This window comes from Rhipicephalus sanguineus, chromosome 2 (assembly GCF_013339695.2).
Source record: "Rhipicephalus sanguineus isolate Rsan-2018 chromosome 2, BIME_Rsan_1.4, whole genome shotgun sequence".
Classification (NCBI taxonomy): domain Eukaryota; kingdom Metazoa; phylum Arthropoda; class Arachnida; order Ixodida; family Ixodidae; genus Rhipicephalus; species Rhipicephalus sanguineus.
Window position 1 is genome coordinate 140,836,253 of NC_051177.1, and position 22,383 is coordinate 140,858,635.

Here is a 22,383-nt window from a genome sequence, read left to right on the forward strand (position 1 = left end):
TCAGAAGCACTGGCATACAAATAAGGTAACAAAAGCATACTATACAGAAATAAGGTAATGTCAATCGATACGTAAACAGGATACAACAGTTTCCATGAAGAGAAAACAAAACATTAGAAGCTTAAAAAGGCTATGTATACATGTGTTACAAAATGCATAAGAGGACAAACTGATACAAAAGGGTAAACGACATCATGATACAATTTATAAGAACAATGATGCAACATTGTTTGTGGTCATGTTTTCTATATTTACATCAATGCTGCTTAAATAATTCAGCATTCTGGGAATAGCATTGCGTACCATTTGGTCACCATATTTTGTGCGTGAACCAGAGGTTATGCTTACGGGTATCATATTTATTCTCCGAAGGCTGTAGGTTGGCTAAATCAGATAGTACAGTTTTTTGCTTCAGCTCTTTTTTTATACTCCTACAAATGTTGTAATTGTAAAGATTTTGAAAACTGATTAGTTTATATTTTTGTTGCATGTATATAACTGAGTGATAAGGTTCTTTCTTAGCGATAATTTTTAGGAATCTATTTTGAAGTCTACTGAGCTTATCAATATTTGTTTGTGTTGTGTCACCCCACACCATAAAGCAATAGTTAACATAGGACATAAACAAAGAATGATAAATAATAAGTATTGTTTTTAACGGAAGTAGATAATTGTTGCGATAAATTATACCAAGTACACGTGCCGTTTTTGTCGCTACTTGCTCTACTTGTGCGTCCCATAGCATGCTGTTTGAAAATGCGACACCTAATGTTTTCACATTATCCACCATTTGAATCAGATTGTTATTAAGATAGAGCGGAGAAGTTACTTGTACCTGCTTGCCTTTTGCTCGAAACATAACCGCTTTGGTTTTTTCTGCGTTTATTAATAGCCCATTGGAACATGCCCACTTATATATCTTCTCTAGTATATTATTTCCTCTTTTAATCAACTGGTCAGTATCATCATGTGCAAAAAAATACGCTTGTATCGTCAGCATAAATAACAAATTTTGCTGAAGGATCTATATTTACAATGTCATTTATGTATAAATTAAACAAAAACGGACCTAATATACTGCCCTGAGGCACTCCGAGATAGTTTGGTTTAGTCGTCGAAGAAAAATTGTTTATACACACGTATTGTTTCCTTTCACTTAGATATGAGTCAAACAAGTCTAAGGCAACACCTCGTACACCGTATAAATCTAGCTTACGTAAAAGTAACTGTCTATTCAGAGAGTCGAAGGCCTTGCTGAAATCGATAAAGATACCGAGTACTAGTTACTAGAGTACACAGAACGAAAGCTGTGAATTGCTCTCCGCTAGTCGGACGCGCCACCGTACCGTCGTGAAGTGCTTGCTGGATCACTCGCCAGAACGACGGCGAAAACAGCAGCAGACGAGACCCCTCCGCACGCTACGAAGAAACGCCGCAAAAGGCGCACTGTTGCGCTGTGAATTGCCACGGACGTAAAAGACTGAATAACAACGTTCAGTTTTACCGATTTCCATAGTTGTCGTACGAAGAAGAAAGGCGAGAGCGCTGGATATGGGATGTTGCGAGCGTGTTCGGTAAGCGAAGTAAGTACCCGCGTTCTCCACAGCCGATCGCATGAGAAAGTGTGATAATGTTGCTCTGCTGTTGTTTTGCGTAGCCCTGATGGAGAACCGTGGTAACCTTGACTAAGAAGCTCAGCAGAGGCTCTGACCGCGGTGCTTGTCGTGTAACACGAAGTGAGCAGCTAGAGGCAGTCTGAAGACGCGTGATACGCACACCACGACGAGTTGGTCGTCACAACACATCATCGCGGACGTACGTTTTGAAAGCTCAGAGTTCTGGTTCTAACTGGCTAACACGTGCGCCATACAAGTAAATCGCAGAATGTTGGTCGTGACCACCTTCAGGTTTGTTTCGCCCGTGTCCTCCGCGGTTGCCGTAGCTATCTCGGAGGCCACGGTTTTGCCTTTGGTTGTACCCCGCGAAATTGGACGCACGTATCCCCATTTGCAGTACACACAAACGGAAGACGACCATCAAGAGACCATTTGAGGATGCGTAATAAAACAGTCCAATGCACAGGAAGCGAGAGATGAATTTACGGAGAATGCAACTGCAAAAGCGAAAATCGCCGGGCCCATTCGTCCCTGATGAACGGAGTTTTGTACCACTGATCGTAAGATGCATAGCTAAGTAAATTGATCGTGTATGTACTTTATCGCTGTGGCATTACGTATATACCCGATTTTAACGCATTTAGGCGCTAGAGAACGGATGTCGGAGGGCTTGCCTCGAATTCTATGTCGTATGATGCTCGCTTGTACTTGCGAGGTGCAGCGCGCGGGAATAACTAAAACTTATTTTGTATTGTACTCGCAGTTCGCTTTGATCAGTTTCCTTTGTTTCTGAAGCGTGGATTGGCGGAAGAAGCTTTCCAGGTCCTTCATTTTCAGGAGACGGCGCCTCGACACCAACGAAAGAGGAGGGATATATTGTGGCCTATGCACATTCGCTTGCGGACGGCTCTCTTTGCACTACCCAGTTAGTGCCAGGGCTGCGATGAGGGCGCTGGTGGCGGTGTTTTTCGCAGCGCCGCCTGGGCAGAGTCTGACGTCTATACAAGCTTCCTTGGCTTCATTATCTGCTGGTTTTCATTAAAGCCGTGTCAAACAAAGAAACGAGCCCTCGAAAATTCCCTTCCTTCATTCTGTATAGAGCTAGAATTACGCGCAGTATACAATTACACCAGCCCGGTCGCCGTTACACTGATTCAAAGAAAAAAAAGATGGTTGATCACTCCGTCATAGGAATCGGAATAACACGAAAGTAAAGCGTGTCCTTGCAGAAGAAACTGAATGTTTACTGTACATTGATATAAGAGAGCTTGCACAATGTATATTGATGTCTGGCAATTATAGCACCGTTTAACGTGGATGTACCCACTTTGATGATTGGTGGTACATCTACATCCCGACGACTAATGTCCATGTTAAATGATTAAACAAACCCTTGTGGTAGTAGTTAACGGTGAAAGCGTCTGCGGGGAACGAGGTGTGATAGCCAGAAGAGCGTCGCATATTGGACGCAGAACTTGATCGCCATCCCGCGGCGTGTTAAAATGAGATTGAACACCACGGCTGGAACAGAGGGAAACGCAACGCGCGTTGTGCCGCCCCGGTAGCCCGGCCGCGATTTTTCTCGGGGCGAGCGCGTGAGCGGGGAACGCGGTGTTACAGCCAGTTGAGGCAGGCGCGCGTCGCAGAGCTATTTTTGGTTTGGATTAGCTTGATGCTATGAGCGAGGCCGACGCTTCTACGACGCTTGGACTAAGGTCGCCACCTCGCGGTGTGTTAAGGCATTGACAAAATTGAACTTGTATTGAAAACGCGCCGAATGTGACGGACGTGTAACGCGTTGCAAGTGCTAATCGCGGAGGCCACAGTAATGACGAAATACTTTACCGCTTCCAGAGGGCAACACCACCCCGCCGACCGGGAGAGTGGTAGATCTAAAAGGCGCGCTTGTAAAGTCGCAAGAGTCTGTGACCGTGGCGCAGTGGATAGCGTGCCCGGCATCTGTTGTTGCGGACCGAGCGGTCGTGGGTTCGACGCCTTTGACGGAACTTTTTTTCTTTGCTATCTGATCGTGTAACTTTTTTCGACGTCATTTCCGTGACGGAAATACGTCACTGAAATCTTGGTGGACCCCGGCATAAAACACTTTCGTGTTAAAAATGTGTTCAAGGCCATGAAGCACACTGACGTACGGACGTAGCTTCTTGCCCCCTTGTCATCGCCCCCCCTTCCTTAGCTTTCAGCGCGCTTGCTGGAACGAAAAGGGAGAGAAAGCGCTTAAAGCGTGCGACAAATCTCTGTAACTCCGCTCGCACTTGAAGCATTCTCAAAATCTTTGCGACAGCTAGATTCGTGAGGCAATAAACTCCTTTAATGAAGTCATTCGATGAATACTCGAAAAAGGGTTGCAGGGACCCCAGCAAAACTTATTAACTATTACCGAATAATACATTACCTCATCTCATATTAAACGATGTCATGAGTTCCTATATGACAGTGAAGGACGCCAATTCCTTCATTCCCGTAATGGATGGACGGAAGAACTTTATTGAGAATCAATAGGTCGCGTGGGTTTCCCAGCCCGAAGGTTCACTAGAATATTGAAGAACTTAACCCCGGTTAGATAAAACACCATGTATGTTCGAAATGTTAATCAACCCCGGCCACCGGCTTTCAAAAAATTGATTCATTCATTAAATCACAAAATCAAGGTCACCTTATCAGACGCCAGCCCGCTTAATTAAAAGCAGTTTGCTCGTGATTTATATCTTGTTTTAATTGCGCTGGTCCGTTGAAGTGACTGCGTAGTCTGCCGAAGCAAGCCTTGCGTCAAGAGGTGTGTACCATGTGGGTTATGGCGATGCACACAGGACAAGAAATAATGAGAAGATTGATAAGGGAATCGACGACAAGCGATGACAAGCAGCGCTATTAAGCAATTAACCAGGCTAACTGTTCTCTCAGCTGGTTTGCATTGCAGCACGAGGAAAGAAAGCACTGATGAGAAGAAAAGGCTAAGACAAGAGTATAATCTTTCAGCAACAAGACGGGGTATGTGATTCGTCGTCGTGTGCAATAATTCGTATACTACTCTCTATACGCTCAACAATGCGATACATGGTCCGCAATTTTTTTTTCATGAAATGCTGAGTGTCTCTGTGGGTGTTTTATTACTAACCTTCCCAACGACTTGGCGAATATCACTTGTCATCCGGCTGATATATAGGCTTCCTTCTGTGTCCATGTAATAAAGTTTCAACATGTTCAGATTTACCTGAAAAAGAAAAGAACATCGTTTACATTTGTCAAATCAGACACTTTTAAATTATCGTAAACCGTGCCTTGTATATATAGGTAAGACGACATTCCATTCGTATATGGAAACTGATACGTGTCTTTATTTCAACACTAAAAAATTTGCAGTGGCTTAGCTCGGCTATGCCAGGATATACGTAGTGTTAGCAAAGGTTCAGCTGATCATTCTTAGCTGTCCAGATTGTCTAGGATTATTAGCCTCCTTCTGTTCATTCTTCGTACGCTGAACCGCTAATTGCCAGGCAACTACTTCGGGATCCAATGAGCTTCTCGGCTCTTCTGCGCTGTTGATCAGCATTTGCTTTCTCCTTCTCCATGGAGTTACCCACCTGCAAACGCGTCAGAGGCGCTATCGAGCGTCTCCAGCACAGTGTCAGACGGCGACTGCACAGCGAAGGCGAATAGCTGCGCGCGCGCTGGCGCCAATATGTCTGCCAAGGCTACGACCTCACTCCTCTCGAAAGCGCAGACCGGCAACGGCGAGTCGCGCGCGACGGTGGCGGAGTCGGCGCGCGCGCCGGCGCCAGTTTGTCTGCCGCGGCTACGACACCACTCCTCCCGAACTCGCAGACAAGCAGCGGCGAGCCGCGCGCGTTGGTGGCGGAGAGCGCGTGAGACATGGCGTGAGATGCCGGCTCCGGTGAGCCAGCTGTGTGAGATCACTGATCCTCGCGCATGCGCAGCACGGCTCATGAGGATCCACGCGAAATCGGCTCCGGCTAGGCAAGTGTAGCTAGCGCTACAAAATCAATAGCCGCACCGTGACTCATTAAGCAAGTCTTCGTACACGGTATACACTTATTTTGTTAATAACCCGAAGATGAACTTCGCAAGAAGTTGCGTCAAAGGCGATATGATGGCGGCAAAATTCCGAATCAAGCGTCTGAAGTATGAACACAGACAAACTGAATAATTGTTAGTCATACGTTTGTTTAGATAATTCGGCAACGGCCCATAGTTTGCCTTGAATGGGGCGAATGCCATCCTCGGATGTGACGTGCAGACGCAACAGAACACGCAACAGTGCACACACAACAGCACGGAACTATCTTTGTTCGTAACAAAGGCAACATGAGATGCCCACGGACTGCGGGAAGGTCGATTCACTTCGTGGCAAAGCATATCGTCGACTGCTTCGTTAATTACATAAAATTCTGCGGGAGATGCACGATATGGGCATTCCGGCAATGGTGGTTCGGAGCCAGTGTCCATGTGATGCGTAGAAGTTGACGTCCGGGTCAGGAAAAGTGGCCCGACATCAAGAGAACAACATTCTTCTAAGAGGAACAGAACCTCAGAAGGCTGGTCCGGTATCGGGTTATCAGCACACAAGGAACCGAACACAAGCCTGGACAATAAGTCTGATGTAGAAACAGCACCAAGCGTACTGGAGCTGGCACAATATGTGACACCAGGTACGTCCATAACATGCAAGTCATCGACGGCTTCCACATTTTCAAGTTAATTCCCTTCGGAGCAACACCGCAGGGGACGGGAAAGTGTAGAAAAGCAAGTTGTGCTGGAGCCCTTAGTGACGTAGACGGTTGCGTAAGGTAACAGTGGATCCTTCCAAGTGAAAAACGGTCAGGTGAAAACACCGTCAACAAACGGTGTGGGAAAACACCGTCAAAAAATATTTCTATCACGTTCGACGGATTACGTTGTGGGCTTTAACACTGCGGCGGTATCGCAGCCATTTTCTCGTGGACGGCGACAGCTTGTTTTGCTCTTCCAGAGCTACGGGAAGAGGCTCCATCGAATAGCGAGCGATACTGTGGAGACGGTGAGCGGCAGGTGATGGATGTCGGGTGCAGCGTCAGTGACATAGCCGAAGCTGTACCGTAATATCGACGGCGGATTTGCAAGTCACGAATAATGCGGCGCTAGCCGATTGCACACAATTTCAATAGTGCGACAGTGTGCGGCGTGACAGACGCAGCCGCACGAAAAGCATATTGGCCGATCATCGCTGAGGCAGGTCTTAGATGTCACAAGACGCGTTGTGAGGGGCAGCTGGTGCAATGACATTACAGTGGATTGCAGTCAGGGCCAGCCACGGCGTCGGCGTAGGTGAGGCGCACCAGGAGAGAGTTGTTGGGGCCTATCGACGACTTCCGCGTAGCACAGCCGCAGGGATTTATTTAGCCTGGCAACGACTTGAGCGTAGATCACTGGTGCAGCCGTATGGAAGTGCCGCTGGTGCTCAGGCAAGCCTTCGGCGATTTCTTGCTCAATCGCAAGGTTGATTAGAGCACGATATTTCACGGAGGCTGTTGCGTATCCCACGGATGAGCGAAGGCCACCAAGGAGCTCTGGCGGGCAACTTCCTGACATGCATAAGCTTTTTTTACGTTTATGGAGAGTGGTGAACTTAAGCCGCATCTGCTTACCGCTCGAACCAGGTTGATAATCGGAGAGTTTCAGCAAAGACGAGCCGACGAAAAAACAAAAACTGACAAGGGTTCCTTATGCATTCGACTAACACGACTCGAAGGCGAAAGGCACCTTCTACTTTTTCTTCTCAGTTGATGTACTGATCCCCCCTCCCGTAAGGTTTCTGCACCTAATATGGATTAGCACTGCCTCCGTGATCGGCCCATGACCAAGCGACAACACCATGAGATGACTTCATCACGTGACGTCACAGTGGCCTTATGATGATGCTACTAATGTTCCCGACTTGTGACGTCAATGGTGACGACAACACGTGATCACTTTTTGCACCACTCGTATTGACGCCGACGTACACCGATTGTTAATTTTAGTGTTTGATGAGGCGGGCATCTAAAGCTTTCGCCTCAATAGCAGAAGTTTAATACAGCTTTTCCGGTGAGCGGCGCGCTCCGAAAAAGCCCTACGAGAATGTACAACATTGCGTACTGCTGCAAGCCTAGGGGATGAGAGAGACTTTAGAGCTGGGGTTTGCCCGTCTACTTTTCTATATGCTCTCCATCCGTGGCATTCGCCGCACTCTCTGCCTCAGCTGCGACGCTCGCTCGTACTTGTCGAAAAAATCCCACCGGAGGCGCGCCTTGAGAGCTCGCCGTCACACGAGAGCTCCGCACATCCACAAAGACTCCTAACACAAGCGCAATCGGCGCGTGCGACCGAGATGTCCGACTGAGAGTACGGAACGTGCGACCGATCAGCGTGTTGTGTCATGTTTTCTGCTTTTGTCCCCTTCTATGTGCGCTCGAACGTTACTGAGATATTGTCACGTGGTCGTGACGTCGACGAAGACAGCAGTCAGCACGTCCGAGATGAAACTGTTTATTTGGCCGAACTTGTGGCCGGGAAACTGAAGGTCAAACTACAGCAATACGCTGATAGCGTCGAACAGAGCGTCGACCGTCGATCAACTCACAAGCGGTCAAGCGTGTCGGCTTTTATACAGGCGCTATCGAACTTTCCAGCGATATCGCTGGTGGCGGCGTTATCTCTCGACAAAGCTGGAACATTCGCGTGCGGCGCGCAATCTTAACAAAACGATCTACAATGATCGGGAAGCTTCGCGAACAATGTGGCGCGGTTTGCGCTGAGCGTTGCTGACAGTCCTGGGGGGTGTAGCTTCCACTCATGAAACATAAGACACGCGGCAATGCCCCCCTCTGAAAAAGCATCGTCTCGATGCTTAAAAACAGAACATGAATGCATGCAATACTAAAGCAAACTAATAAAGAAAGGAAACATTAGAGTCCTCTGGTGCGTTAACGTGCATAGTACGGTTTAAGGCGCACCACATGCACGACCTCGGGTCGAGCTCGGCGCCTCTGAGAGTTCGTGATGCTGTCGGGGACAACCTCGTAGTCGAGTGCGCCGAGACGTCGAAGTACCCTATACGGTCCGAAGTATCGACGCAGAAGCTTCTCGCTCAGTCCGCGTCGTCGTATTGGTGTCCAGACCCAGACACGGTCGCCGGGCTGGTACTCCACGAAGCATCGTCGAAGATTGTAGCGACGGCTGTCGGTGTTCTGCTGGGTCTTGATGCGCAGGCGGGCGAGCTGTCGAGCTTCTTCGGCACGTTGTAAGTAAGCGGCGGTGTCGAGATTGTCTTCGTCGGTGGCGTTCGGTAGCATGGCGTCGAGCGTCGTCGCCGGGCTCCTTCCGTAGACCAACTTGTACGGCGTCATCTGCGTCGTTTCTTGGACGGCCGTGTTGTAAGCGAAGGTCACGTACGGAAGGACGGCGTCCCACGTCTTGTGCTCAACGTCGACGTACATGGCCAGCATGTCGGCGATGGTCTTATTTAGACGCTCGGTGAGGCCATTGGTCTGCGGGTGGTAGGCGGTGGTGCGACGGTGGCTCGTCTCGCTGTATTTGAAGATCGCCTGAGTGAGGTCCGCAGTAAAGGCGGTACCTCTGTCTGTGATGAGGACCTCTGGGGCGCCATGACGCAATACGATGTTCTCAACGAAGAACTTGGCTACCTCGGCCGCACTGCCTTTGGGCAAGGCCTTTGTCTCGGCGTAGCGGGTGAGGTAGTCAGTTGCTACGACGATCCACTTGTTGCCGGAAGTCGACGTCGGGAACGGCCCCAGTAGGTCCATCCTGATGAGCTGGAACGGCCGGTAAGGTGGTTCGATTGGCTGCAGAAGTCCCGCTGGCCTAGTCGGCGGTGTCTTCCGTCGCTGGCAATCTCGGCAAGTCTTAACGTAGTGGGTGACGTCGGCAGCAAGGCGTGTCCAGTAGTATTTTTCCTGTATTCTGGCGAGTGTGCGGGAAACACCGAGGTGTCCAGCCGTCGGGTCGTCGTGTAGGGCCTGGAGGACTTCTGGTCGCAATGATGAGGGCACGACAAGAAGGTAGTCGGCTCGAAGTGGCGAGAAGTTCTTCAGGAGAACGCCGTTCCGCAAGAAAAACGACGGCAGTCCTCGCTTGAATACCTTCGGAACATCCGCGGTCTTGCACTCGAGGTACTCCATAAGGCCCCCAAGTTCCGCGTCGGCTCGTTGCCTTTCGGCGAAGTCATCGGCACTTATAGTTCCGAGGAAGCAGTCATCGTCGTCGTCTTGCGGCGGCGCGTCGACGGGGGCACGAGACAGGCAGTCGGCGTCAGAGTGTTTTCGTCCGGACTTGTACACGACGGTAATGTCGAATTCTTGCAGTCGTAGGCTCCACCGTGCGAGGCGACCTGAAGGGTCCTTCAAGTTAGCTAGCCAACACAAGGCGTGGTGGTCGCTCACAACTTTGAAAGGCCGGCCGTAGAGATAGGGGCGAAACTTCGATGTAGCCCAGATGATGGCCAGGCACTCCTTTTCTGTTGTGGAATAGTTGATTTCTGCCTTTGATAGCGACCGGCTAGCATAACTGATGACCCTTTCCAGCCCGTCAGTCTTCTGCATGAGGACGGCGCCGAGTCCTACGCAGCTTGCGTCGGTGTGGATTTCCGTATCGGCGTCTTCGTCGAAATGCGCTAGTATCGGAGGCATCTGAAGGCGTCGTTTAAGTTCTTGAAATGCTTCGACTTGCGCCGTTTCCCACTTGAATGGCACGTCGGTCTTCGTGAGGTGCGTTAGTGGCTCGGCTATTCGTGAAAATTCCTTGACGAAGCGTCTGTAGTAGGCGCACAAGCCGAGAAAACGGCGTACGGCCTTCTTATCGGTGGGTGGCGGGGAGGCAGCGATGGCAGCTGTTTTGCGCGGGTCCGGGCGAACACCATCTTTGCAGATCACGTGGCTCAAAAACAAGAGCTCCTCGTACGCGAAGCGGCACTTTTCAGGCTTCAGGGTGAGTCCGGAGGTCCTGACTGCTTGAAGTACAGCTTCAAGGCGCCGAAGGTGTTCGTCGAAGTTTGAGGAAAACACAACGACGTCGTCCAAGTACACGAGGCACGTCTGCCACTTCAAGCCGGCCAGTACTGTATCCATAACGCGTTGAAATGTCGCAGGTGCCGAGCAAAGACCAAAGGGCATGACCTTGAATTCGAACAGGCCGTCTGGTGTTATAAAGGCAGTCTTTTCTCGGTCTCTCTCGTCGACTTCGATTTGCCAGTAACCGGTCTTCAGGTCCATCGACGAAAAGTACTTTGCGTTGTGTAATCGATCCAGGGCATCGTCTATCCGGGGAAGGGGATACACGTCCTTCTTCGTCACTTTGTTCAGGCGACGATAATCGACGCAAAAACGTAGAGTTCCATCCTTCTTCTTCACTAGCACCACGGGGGATGCCCACGGACTCTTCGACGGCTGGATGATGTCGTCGCGTAGCACTTCGTCGACCTGTTTCTTAACAGCCTCGCGTTCTCGCGTCGAAACTCGGTACGGGCTCTGACGGATTGGTCGGGCACCTTCTTCTGTTATGATGCGATGTTTCGCGACTGGGGTCTGTCGAATTCTTGACGACGACGAAAAGCAGTCCTTGAATTGCAGGAGCAGGGCTTGAAGCTGGTCTTGCTTGTGCTTCGGGAGGCTCGGGTTGACGTCGAAATCTGTTTGGGGATCTCGATCCTTCGAAGCAGGTTCGGTAGCATCGAAGAAGGCGAAAGCATTGCTGGCGTCCACGAATTCGTCGATGTAGGCGACCGTCGTACCAATGTTTAGGTGCCTATATTCGTGGCTGAAGTTTGTCAGCACTACCTTTCCTTTGCCATCGCGCAGCTCGGCTATGCCTCTTGCGACGCAAATCTGACTGTTCAGAAGCAGGTGCTGATCGCCCTCGACGACGCCTTCCAGGTCTGCTGATTTCTGAGTGCCGAGGGAAATGATGACGCTGGAGCGAGGGGGAATGGTGACCTGGTCTTCCAGCACATTCAAGGCGTGTTTTTCTGGCGGCGTGTACGGTGGTAGTGCTTTTTCTGTGGATAGTGTTATCGACTTAGATCTCAGGTCGATGACTCCACCATGAAGGCTTAAGAAGTCCATACCAAGAATGACCTCTCTCGAGCAACGCTGCAGGACTACGAAGTTCGCGGGATAAATCCGGTTGTGAATGGTGAGTCTCACTGTGCAGATTCCCTCCGGTGTTACTAGATGACCTCCAGCTGTCCGGATTTCGGGGCCTTCCCAGGCTGTCCTAACTTTCTTCAGCTTCGCGGCGAACGGTCCACTGATTACAGAATAGTCGGCTCCGGTGTCGACGAGAGCTGTGACGCTGTGGCCGTCGATAAGGACGTCGAGGTCGCTAGTTCGTCTTGCATTGCAGTTAGGTCGTGGTGTCGGGTCACGGCTACGTCGGTTTGTTCCGCTGCTTCCCCGTTGCGTTGTCAGGTCCACTTCGGTCCGCGAAGCTTCGTCGTCAGGGCTCTGTCTGGTTCGCGTCGGGTCTTCAAGGTTTCGTCGTGGCGTCGTCGTCGTCGGCGGAGGATCTTCGATGTTTCGTCGTACAGCAACCGCACCTCCATCGGTTGCTGCTCTTAGTTTTCCGGATACGGGCTAGGCGACCGGCCCCGGAATGGGCCAGTGTACTGGCGGCGTTGGGGAGAGGCGTAGCGGCCTGGCGACGGCGATCGGGAAGGTCCTCGGGGGGTCCACTGCGCTCCTGCCAGATAGTCGGCGATGTCACGTGGTCGTTCACCCTGCTGTGGACGCGGCGCGTCGATGGCGAACCCGCGCAGTCCCATCCGTCGATACTGGCAGCGGCGGTAGGTGTGGCCGGCTTCTCCGCAGTGGTAGCAGAGAGGACGATGGTCGGGGGCGCGCCAAACGTCGGTCTTCCTCGGCGTGTATCGCTGGCCGGTTGGCGGGCGGTATGGCGTCGGTGGTGGCGGCGGTGGCGCCTGGCGGCGGAACTGCTGGGGCGGCGCGGCGTCTTGACGCGGGCGAGGAGGGGGGGCGTTGCGTCGGGCTGCAGCAGCATAACTCATTGCTTGAAGCTGCGGCGGTGCCGGCTGAGGAACACCCAGTGACTCTTTGATTTCCTCGCGGACAATGTCTGCGATTGAATCCACTTGAGGCTGCGGCGAAGGTAACAGCTTGCGCAGCTCCTCCCGCACGATCGCTCGGATGGTTTCGCGCAAGTCGTCGGTGGCTAGTGAGTGCACTTCGGAATAGGTTGCAGACAGCGGCGAGCGGTTGTACTGTTTCGTCCGCATGTCCAGTGTCTTTTCAATAGTCGTAGCCTAGGTGAGGAATTCGGCGACCGTCGTGGGCGGGTTGCGGACAAGTCCTGCGAAAAGTTCTTGTTTGACACCCCGCATGAGCAGGCGAACTTTTTTGTCTTCCGCCATCGCAGCGTCGGCCTGACGGAAAAGTCGAGTCATCTCTTCCGTGAAGATGGTGACGTTTTCGTTTGGCAGCTGCACCCGGGTCTCCAGCAAAGCAGCGGCCTTTTCCTTGCGGACGATGCTCGCGAAGGTATTGAGGAACGACGTCCGAAAGAGGTCCCAGGATTGAAAGCTCGATCCATGGTTTTCGAACCACGTCTTCGCGGCGTCTTCTAAGTAGAAGTAGACGTGGCGCAGCTTCTCTTCAGTGTCCCAGTGGTTTAAGGCGGCGACTCGCTCGTACGTCTCCAGCCAGCTCTCCGGGTCTTCAAACGACGATCCACGGAAAGTTGGTGGCTCCCTTGGCTGTTGCATCACTACCGTTGTAGGTGGCAGGGGGTCTGTCATCGTCTCGGCGGTAGATGTGACGGTCTTCGGCTGCCTGGCGTTTTCGGGAAGGAGCCCGTACTCTGGTTGTAGTCCTTTCTGCCGGCGGCTGGTTCGAGGATCCGGATTGACCTTAGAGTCGTCTTCTTCGCGGCTTGGGCTTGGGTCAGCGCTCCGCGGTGGCGTCCGGATCATGAAGCAGCACCTCCACCAGATGTCATGTGGTCGTGACGTCGACGAAGACAGCAGTCAGCACGTCCGAGATGAAACTGTTTATTTGGCCGAACTTGTGGCCGGGAAACTGAAGGTCAAACTACAGCAATACCCTGATAGCGTCGAACAGAGCGTCGACCGTCGATCAACTCACAAGCGGTCAAGCGTGTCGGCTTTTATACAGGCGCTATCGAACTTTCCAGCGATATCGCTGGTGGCGGCGTTATCTCTCGACAAAGCTGGAACATTCGCGTGCGGCGCGCAATCTTAACAAAACGATCTACAATGATCGGGAAGCTTCGCGAACAATGTGGCGCGGTTTGCGCTGAGCGTTGCTGACAGTCCTGGGGGGTGTAGCTTCCACTCATGAAACATAAGACACGCGGCAATATAATGCCAACTAGCGTACCAGGCCATCTTCGAGACGCACGTTCACGTTGGCGCACTGGCTCTGGACGCTGGTTACAACATGTGTTTTGCATTCGTTTTAGGCATGACCGCCTAAAGTGAACCGTAACAGCCTTCATGTCTGCGAGCAATGCTGACTGGTCTGAACTGGCAGCCTAACCAGCAAGATGCTTGTTGCGCGATGAAGAGCGACGAACGCTGCCTGCATAGTTCTTACCTGGACACAATGCAACGACATCTCCCACTGATAGGCGATTTTGCAAGCATCAGATTAAAGACATCGTTCTCTATCCATTTTATCGCGTTTATCATGTAGTCGCATTAGGTATTGTTGTGTTGCCTCTCTTGCACAAGTCCAGAGTGTCATCAATGTAACTGGTTATTGATTCATCTCGCTGCTGTCCTTATGCTCGCATACTGGATTCTACTCTCAGCTTACATACGGAAGGGCGAGCAAACACAGCTGCTACAGATTTCTTCAACGCCGACCTCTTCTGTGTCATGGTTGCAGTACCAGAGATTGGCCCCATGTGCAAGGTGGAAGATCGCATCAGCCAGTTTTGGAGCATCGTCCCTTTTGTCGTGTGCTCTGGTCCTGTAGTACGTCGAGAGCCAGTTCTCCACGTCGTTGCAACACGTGCTGCTCAAGATAGCAAGCTTCCTGTTGAGAATAACACAGCACAGCAGGAGGTGATGTTTGTTGCTTTGCTTTCGAAGGCAGCTCTCGGATACGTCTTCAGGCATTGTCGACTGTAGGGCGCGGGATGGAAGTTGCAGGTAGGAGATTTCAGGGCGCAATACACTCCGTCAGTTGTAAAACTGTTTATTTTTCAGCGGCACTAGCGCCGCCCGTCAGAGCAGGGCAGGGCACAGGCTCTGAACATGAGTGGCCATTCCGAGCCAAGCGTTCGGGATGACGACCCACTAGAGTTGTCCGCGACATCACTGGTCCGGGACATGAGGCCCTTCTGAACCTTTTTCTGAAAGTTGCGCGAGTTTTTGGGGTTATAATTTTTCATACCTGCTTGATACCACCCTGTGCGGAAGTCCTTCAGCCGCATACCAACCTGCTCTGTTGTGATATAGAAACCACCTACTTTCCACTAAACCAGTGAACACCAACGCTCCTTTCAGGAAGCTAGAAGGCGGTTCGCGACTGCAGCGCTGCGGATTCGTCTGCTGCCAAAAGCGCCAACACGACTTTGTTAGAAGCGTTGACCATGGTAGTGGCTGCAGTGCTCCAGCAGCACAAGGGCACATACTGTATGTCACTCCGCTTCTTCTCAAGGCGCCTGAAAGATGCGAAGAGTCGCTACAGCACCTTCAGAAGATAGATGTTGGTCATCTATTGCTCTGTCAAACATTTCCGCTTTATCTTGACAATACTTGCCCACCTTGGGTTCTTCCTTCAATGCTGAACCTTGAACGCTGTAATCTTACTGACCTCGATCGCCTTGCTTTCGACCTCGAAAACAACAGTCCATATCACTCGGAACAAGAGTGTCGGCCACTTTTTCTTTATTTCCGAATTTATTAAGGACATCTGCGACATCTGGGACCAAGAATGAGGTAGCTGACGCACTGTGTCTGATAAGCGGAGATCCTGCTCACTCCTTGGATTTCGAAGCCCCAGCCGCCACCCAACAAAACCAGCCTGAGTAGTGCGAAATGTAGCAAAGACGCTCGTCGCTCCATCTTACTGAATCACCACTTCCCAATGCAGAAACATCGTTGACGTGCAACACACTGTGGCCAGCTCTTCGCCATTCGTTCCCAAAATTTCGGCAGCCAATATTTAATTATCTGCGCGAGCTAAGCTATCGTGGCATCCGAACATAGTAGAAACGTATCCAGGGTTGCTTTGTTTCGCCAGTAACAAGCATGTTCTAAGATGGGACACAACTGGCCAAGCATGACACGCCACGAAAATGTCCCGGCACACACGCACAGCAGCGCAGAACTTCCAACCACCTAATAGCCGTTTTTACCATGTGCCTCTATACTTGTTGGGACCCCTTACTCATTCCAAGGATTCAAGCACCTCTTTGCGTAGGATGCCTACGCAAAATTGGACTGCCGAAGAGCAGCGTGAACAAAGAGGTAGAGTACGTTGAACTGTTTTGCTGTGAGTTACTTCGTGTAGCGATTGCTCAGTCGTTCAAGGATACGCCACATTGGCCTCTAAGATATCATAGCTTCGCTGCGCATGCACCTACACAACGTGGATTGTAGCCCAACTTCTTCTATGTGCAACTTCAGCTTCTTAATTTTCTGCCTTCAGTTAAGAAAAAACAATAAGTACAGGTACAAATGTTTGCTTACTTTTCATTCATTTCCGAGTTCTATCAACACTTTCTCAGACGGTAGACCGGCTACACAGACAGCTCTGATTTCTCAGAACACACTGCAACAACGTGCATTTCGCTCATGTGTGAACCTTCTGTGTTTCTCGAATTCGCTCTCCAATGTGCCACCTAAGGGCACAGTTAAAGTGATTCATTCACCAACACTAGTACAGAGGCCTACGAAGTTGCACGCACCTTTTCATTTAGTCTAAACGTGTTGGTCGGACTTCCCGCCAAAACGTTGAGCATCAGCGGTAAGTCTTCCGCAAACCTGGTCGAGGGTCCCACGCAGTTGAACTGTCCGAGTTTTCCTCCGACATCTGGGAGCAGCCCAGTGTTGGGCACCACTCCTGAGGGTACACGGCATAAAAAACGGAAAGTCAGCACGATAACGGCAGCCTGATAACTGCCTCCATTCAAACAACGTTTTCGAAAATGTAATGTTCGTGCTCTAACAGTGAAAGCATGAGTGCTCTAGCTCATCGCTCTATTGCTACGAGACAGGATATGAGCCAGGAAAGAGAGGACACAAAAGAAGCTGTATATCGATAGTGATTTATGACCCTCATGACAAAGTACTTGGCTCACAAGCATGTTATTGGAAACCACCATTGCAATCTTGACTTTCCGGCAGGCTGATGTTCATGCCTAGAGGTCGTTTCAAAAAACGGTATAGGTGAGGCCTCGTACATGACATGCTACCTACGGCTAACGACCACAACATTGCTCTACTGAAACACTGCGAGTTGATGAATATAGGGATAATTAAGTAAATATATTAACAAAGAAAGTTTTATTTGAATTCATCACCTGCTGTCGGCTTGTGGGCGAAGATCCCGCAGTAGGCAGCTGGTATTCGCACGCCTCCGCCGATGTCTGTGCCTACACCAATCAGAGAGCCAGCCGCTGCCAGCAGGGTTCCCTCTCCGCCTGAAGTTAGTGGCAAGAAATAGAGCTGCAATACCAAACTGTGCTCTTTGATTGCAAGTTCCGTTACGTTTCCTGGCACACATGGTGTTTTTTTTAGAAAATACAAAATTTTATAGATATGCTACGCGGCACAAAGCACCCGTCGTCTTCTCAAGCGAAGTCTACGTCGAGGAGAAAATACTTTGCCGCTGCTGAAGCCACATAGAAAAGTCTAATAAACAAAGGCTCCTTAATTCACTTTTTAATTGCCAACTTGAGGACAGTACATCACACGGAAAAGTTGCAGGGTGTCCTAATTTATATCGTGCCCATGCCCATTTTTTTTAAACATCAAGTGTGTCGTATGCAGTTTGAGATACTCCTCAACAAATTCCAATTCTCCGCGCACTCCGGGAGTGCACAAAAGGCTGACGCTGTGTTATGTCAGACTGGAGCACCACATGACGATAAGTGATAAAATTTGAATGAAGGGGCGTCACGGCGGTATCGTGTCAGCAAAAGCGGCAAGTCATCTCACTTGCGCCAGCAGATCGTGATATCTATGCGTATGATGCCTAGTGATGATCGGTTTCCTTCGAGTTGCGTCCAACAACATTGCAATTTCCACTTTTTTTTTTCACTGTGTAGCGAACTCAGTGGCAGTCATTGCGGCGCCTCTTGTTGCAGAAAGTGCGAGAGGAGTATAGCAAGTTGCGGCTTTTGGTAATTTATTAAGCAAAATAGATTAGGACCACACATCAGGCGCGAGATATCAGTGGTTCACTTCTAGTGTTTCGCACCACTTGCTGTTTTCTCGGACATGACTGTGCTGCATTGCGCCTTCATTCAAATTTTGTCACTTCTTCGCCAGAGAGCGTTTCCGTCATGCGGTGTTTCCGTCAGACGTAGCAGAACGGCCGCCATTTCATCGCTCCCTTTGCGCACGGTGCCATGAAATTAGATTATAAATATCACACATAACGTGCAATATTGGGGGGGAGGGGGTTCGAATAAACGCGTATGTCATAAGTCATGACGCCCTATACCTTCCCATATAAACAACTGCCCTCTAGTTGACAATTAAGAATGCCAATTGACAAGTACCCGTTAATTAGTATTTCAAATGCGCAATAGCAGTGGCAGAGGACGTCTGCCTCGACGTAGAGTTTGTCTGCGGAGGCCAGGGGTGCCCAATTATCATAACAGTTTAACATATAGTTGTTAAGGTTTTACATCCCAAAACTACGATATGGCGAGGGACGTCGCAGTGGAAGGCTCCGGAAATTTTGACCATCTGGTGTTCTTTAACATCCACCTGAATATCAGCAGACGGCGTCTAGCATTTCGCCTCTATCGAAATGCGGCCGCCGCTGTCGAGATTCAATTCCTGCGACCTTCGGGTCAGCAGTCGAGCAATATAACCACTAGACGGCCGAGGCGGGTACATCATAACGTTATCATTGATAACCTGCATTGCATATTAAAAAACCACCCTGCAAGCGGAGGTTGTCAATGTTAACAACTCTTGGTTACTTACTTGTCTGGTGACTAATTAGCCACAGAAATTTAGAAGAAGCGCCCGAAGTTCGTGTAGAGGCATATATAAAACCAGTTTATCTAAATTATCGTTAGTTCAATAATGTTTTCTTTTAGCTATGATTGTTTTTTCTTCTGTTTTAAATCTAAATAGTTCGTATTTCGAAACAAAGTTGCTTTGTTTGGTGCTGGCGGAGTGCTTCTGTTGTGATATTATATAAGTATGCTAGGATAACCTTGCAGTTAGAGCCGTGGATGTGGACAAACCATCAAGCCATCATTGCGAGGTAGCGGTGCCTGACATACAGCACAAGCTGCGCAAAACTGGTCAATTGCTACGCTCTTGCCCTCGGCATGAAAAACAAGCAACGACTGACTTTTCCTCCTTTGCCTCCAGTGTGATGATTTAACGCATTGTTCGAAACCCATTGATTCGAAGCTTGCTTTTAGGGAGGTTGCAGCCGTGACGGATGGCACGAGCACAGCCTCGCCTCCTCTTAGTTCAAAGAAAACGAATAACCGCGCGAATAACAGGCAAAGGCATGGAATAAGGACGAAGCAATCACTGTCCGTCCGTGTGTTCACCCGTTGTTCGCGCCCTTACTCGAATTCTTCGGACATGTACCAACCGGCCCAAGTCGATGCACGGCGATTTCAGAGCAAACACAGTTAACACGAGGTGTATTTCTAAACGCAATAAACATTCATACCCCTTACGTCACAGTGGGGCATACACTTTAGGGAAATGGTCAAGAAGTGGTGCATACAAGACGATAAAATTCGGTACCACCTGAGGCCAGCGGCTCTGTAATCGTTCAGTCACACCGACTACTCAGTGAAGTCATCCAACTTTGTTGAAGTACGTTGCAAACATGACAAAACAGAAAGAAACAGGAGCCATTGCTCTATCGGGAAAACGGGGGCAAACGAAGTTTGGCGTGTGCGTGCCTGAAGTACTACTTTTCTCTTTCTTTCATTGTTTCTTTCCTTCTTTCGCATTGCGCAATACTCCCTCCTAGCTGTTTCCTTCCTCCATGACCTACACGTATAACGAGTGTGTATAAAAAGCCTTCCTGCTCGTGCTCCTTGGGACAGAAACAAGTTTCCCTTGCTTGAACATAGAAATTAAGATGCAATAATCAATGTGCGTTGAGTCACCATGTTTACTCTGCGTTCGTAATTACTTCAGTATCAGTTATATGGAACCTCCAGTCGTATTCTTGTAGTCGCCGTCGCCGTGAGCTTCCGTATAAAGTCTAAGGGCAATAACATCGCCCCGCGCGTCATGTGTTCTACGTGCGAGTGAAAGTGTGCAAGGGCAGCCGACGATCACGGCTTAAGTAGAAAGGAAGTGCGCCGGCCGTCTTCCTTCGGGCAAAGGGCCATAAGGGCTCCTGGAGGGAGTGGTCTTGGGTGGCTCCGGCAGATTTTGAATAATTTTAACGAGAGGGAGCGGTTGCGCAAGCTTTATCTTGACAGGGTTAAGCAGACGGCGCATACCTTTCTACGTGCAGTGCGCTCGTCGCTTAGTTTGCGTTGAAGCGATAGACAGCACAGAGGTAGTTTCGCTCGCTGCAGTGGCCACGGTTCTTTACGACAGCGTTTTTTTAAATGCGAAGCATTTCTTAGCGAACTTCTGCGACTTTGAGCGTATCTATCTATCTATCTATCTATCTATCTATCTATCTATCTATCTATCTATCTATCTATCTATCTATCTATCTATCTATCTATCTATCTATCTATCTATCTATCTATCTATCTATCTATCTATCTATCTATCTATCTATCTATTTATCTATCTATCTATCTATCTATCTATCTATCTATCTATCTATCTATCTATCTATCTATCTATCTATCTATCTATCTATCTATCTATCTAGCCGCCTACGACTTTGTGCTCTCCTGGTCGCTTGGTTAATCGAATGTACTACACCAAAACTAGTATGGCGTAACATGACTGTATGACGAACATCAATGACAAGTCATAACATGAAAATCATGACACGCATGTCATGTACAGCACGATTTACATGACACGCTCATGGTGCGCTGGCGGCCGTTTCGCCAGCTTGATCTACCCCGAAATTGGTATTGCGTGGCGTGACTGTGTGACGAACATAAATAACACACGAGTTAACATGAAAACCATGACACGCATTTTCCTCAATGACATACAAGACGATGTATGCAGCTCTTTGCTGGCTGCTTTGCATTACATCGATTCCCACAATGCGTGGGATCTGCCGGCTTTTCTTACGCCAGTTCGCATGATAAATGAGTTAGCTGCTAGGCTTGCCTCGTACAACATTTCTATTTGTTGCTATCGCAATCACTTCCCGCGCAGCAAAATTGTGGCTTTTTTTACGCTGTTTTGACGTTGCTCTACATAAATTTTTACGGGTTATTTTCGTCCTCCGTCACAAGGCAACGGATTGTATCATATTAGCTTCGTTTTTATCAAAAGCAGCTGGCTGCCAACAAAATAATTAGAATGCTTTCATACTGTTCTCGCTGACGTCAAATACGAAGTGGATACATTATGTGATCGTTTCTTCCTTACTTTTGAGATGTGTCGAACAGTTTGCGCAATATAATGTACAGGGGTACTCAGGAGCCAATATCCGCCAATATACCATACGTTCTTAAAACGGCATCAAAACGTGAAAGCTCATAGAAAGGCCTAGGCAGCTATGCTTTAATCGATATACCATCTCCCACTATGACCCTTACTGTGCCCGGCTATGTTTACTTCGTACTCTCGAGCAGGCGAAGCACACGTTTACGAGAACAATAGTGTCCGAAAGCAACGCGCTGAGCTTTTGAAACTGCCCTATCCCTGATATCTATATGTTAGCATATCACGGGCTACTTTAATGCATGCTCAGCGCATGACGCCCACTCTAATTGTTTAGTTATCTTCGGCGGGCAATGCTTCCACATCAAAGGAAAGCAAGATAAAGTAAACAATAGGGCTTTGCGGTTGGGCGAGTTCTCTCGTCTATCCGCGCTATCTGTGTTCAAACAAAAAAAACTTTCAGCACTCGTTGTTCTCCATATAGCTTTCCCATATAGTCTTTTGAGCAATGTGTGAGCTGTCGGGCTCAAGTGTTACAGACATTCCGCTCTTTTCTGTCGATTGTACAAATTGTGAACGCCTGGACAATATTTGTGCAACGTCTCCAACCGCCTACATTGTGAATTTATTGTCTCGCAGCACGCAACGCGGTTCAGTTGTCCTCATCGCGACAGAAATAGCGACGTATATAAAGGTGCTGGTGAAAAAAAAAATAGCATCCGCCTGAGAAATATGCCGAACTATCGTGCATCAGGCTGATTGGCCGAGCACAGTATTTCTTTTTTTTTTTCGATGTTACAATTGCAAAACAGATACTTGTGACATTCGCATTAAACTTCAATGCTTCTGTGCGTCCTAGAAGCGCAAGCATTTCGCAACATGATACTTTTGGGCCACGATTTAGTATGTACCAGGCCGCTGCAGGTTACTTTTCAGCAGTCGTTGCGACCAGCCGGTATCCGCAGCGCACTTGTG

At 49.3% G+C, this 22,383-nt stretch overlaps 1 protein-coding gene across 9 annotated transcripts in view; it reads right to left on the bottom strand.

Moving 5' to 3' along the window:
• LOC119383728 (fatty-acid amide hydrolase 2) overlaps window positions 1-22,383 on the bottom strand; it is a 116,742-nt gene that overhangs the window by 3,230 nt on the left and 91,129 nt on the right. For 7 of the 9 annotated variants that reach the window (XM_049412649.1, XM_049412645.1, XM_049412650.1 and 4 more), the window contains 3 exons: window positions 17,193-17,312; window positions 16,578-16,732; window positions 4,753-4,848 (listed from right to left, as the gene is read on the bottom strand). The exons of 1 other annotated variant lie outside the window; for it this stretch is intronic. In XM_049412649.1, coding sequence (XP_049268606.1) covers window positions 4,753-4,848; window positions 16,578-16,732; window positions 17,193-17,312 — 371 coding nt within the window. The remainder of the gene's footprint in view (window positions 1-4,752; window positions 4,849-16,577; window positions 16,733-17,192; window positions 17,313-22,383) is intronic. One more of the 9 variants, XM_049412652.1, reaches the window with a different exon arrangement.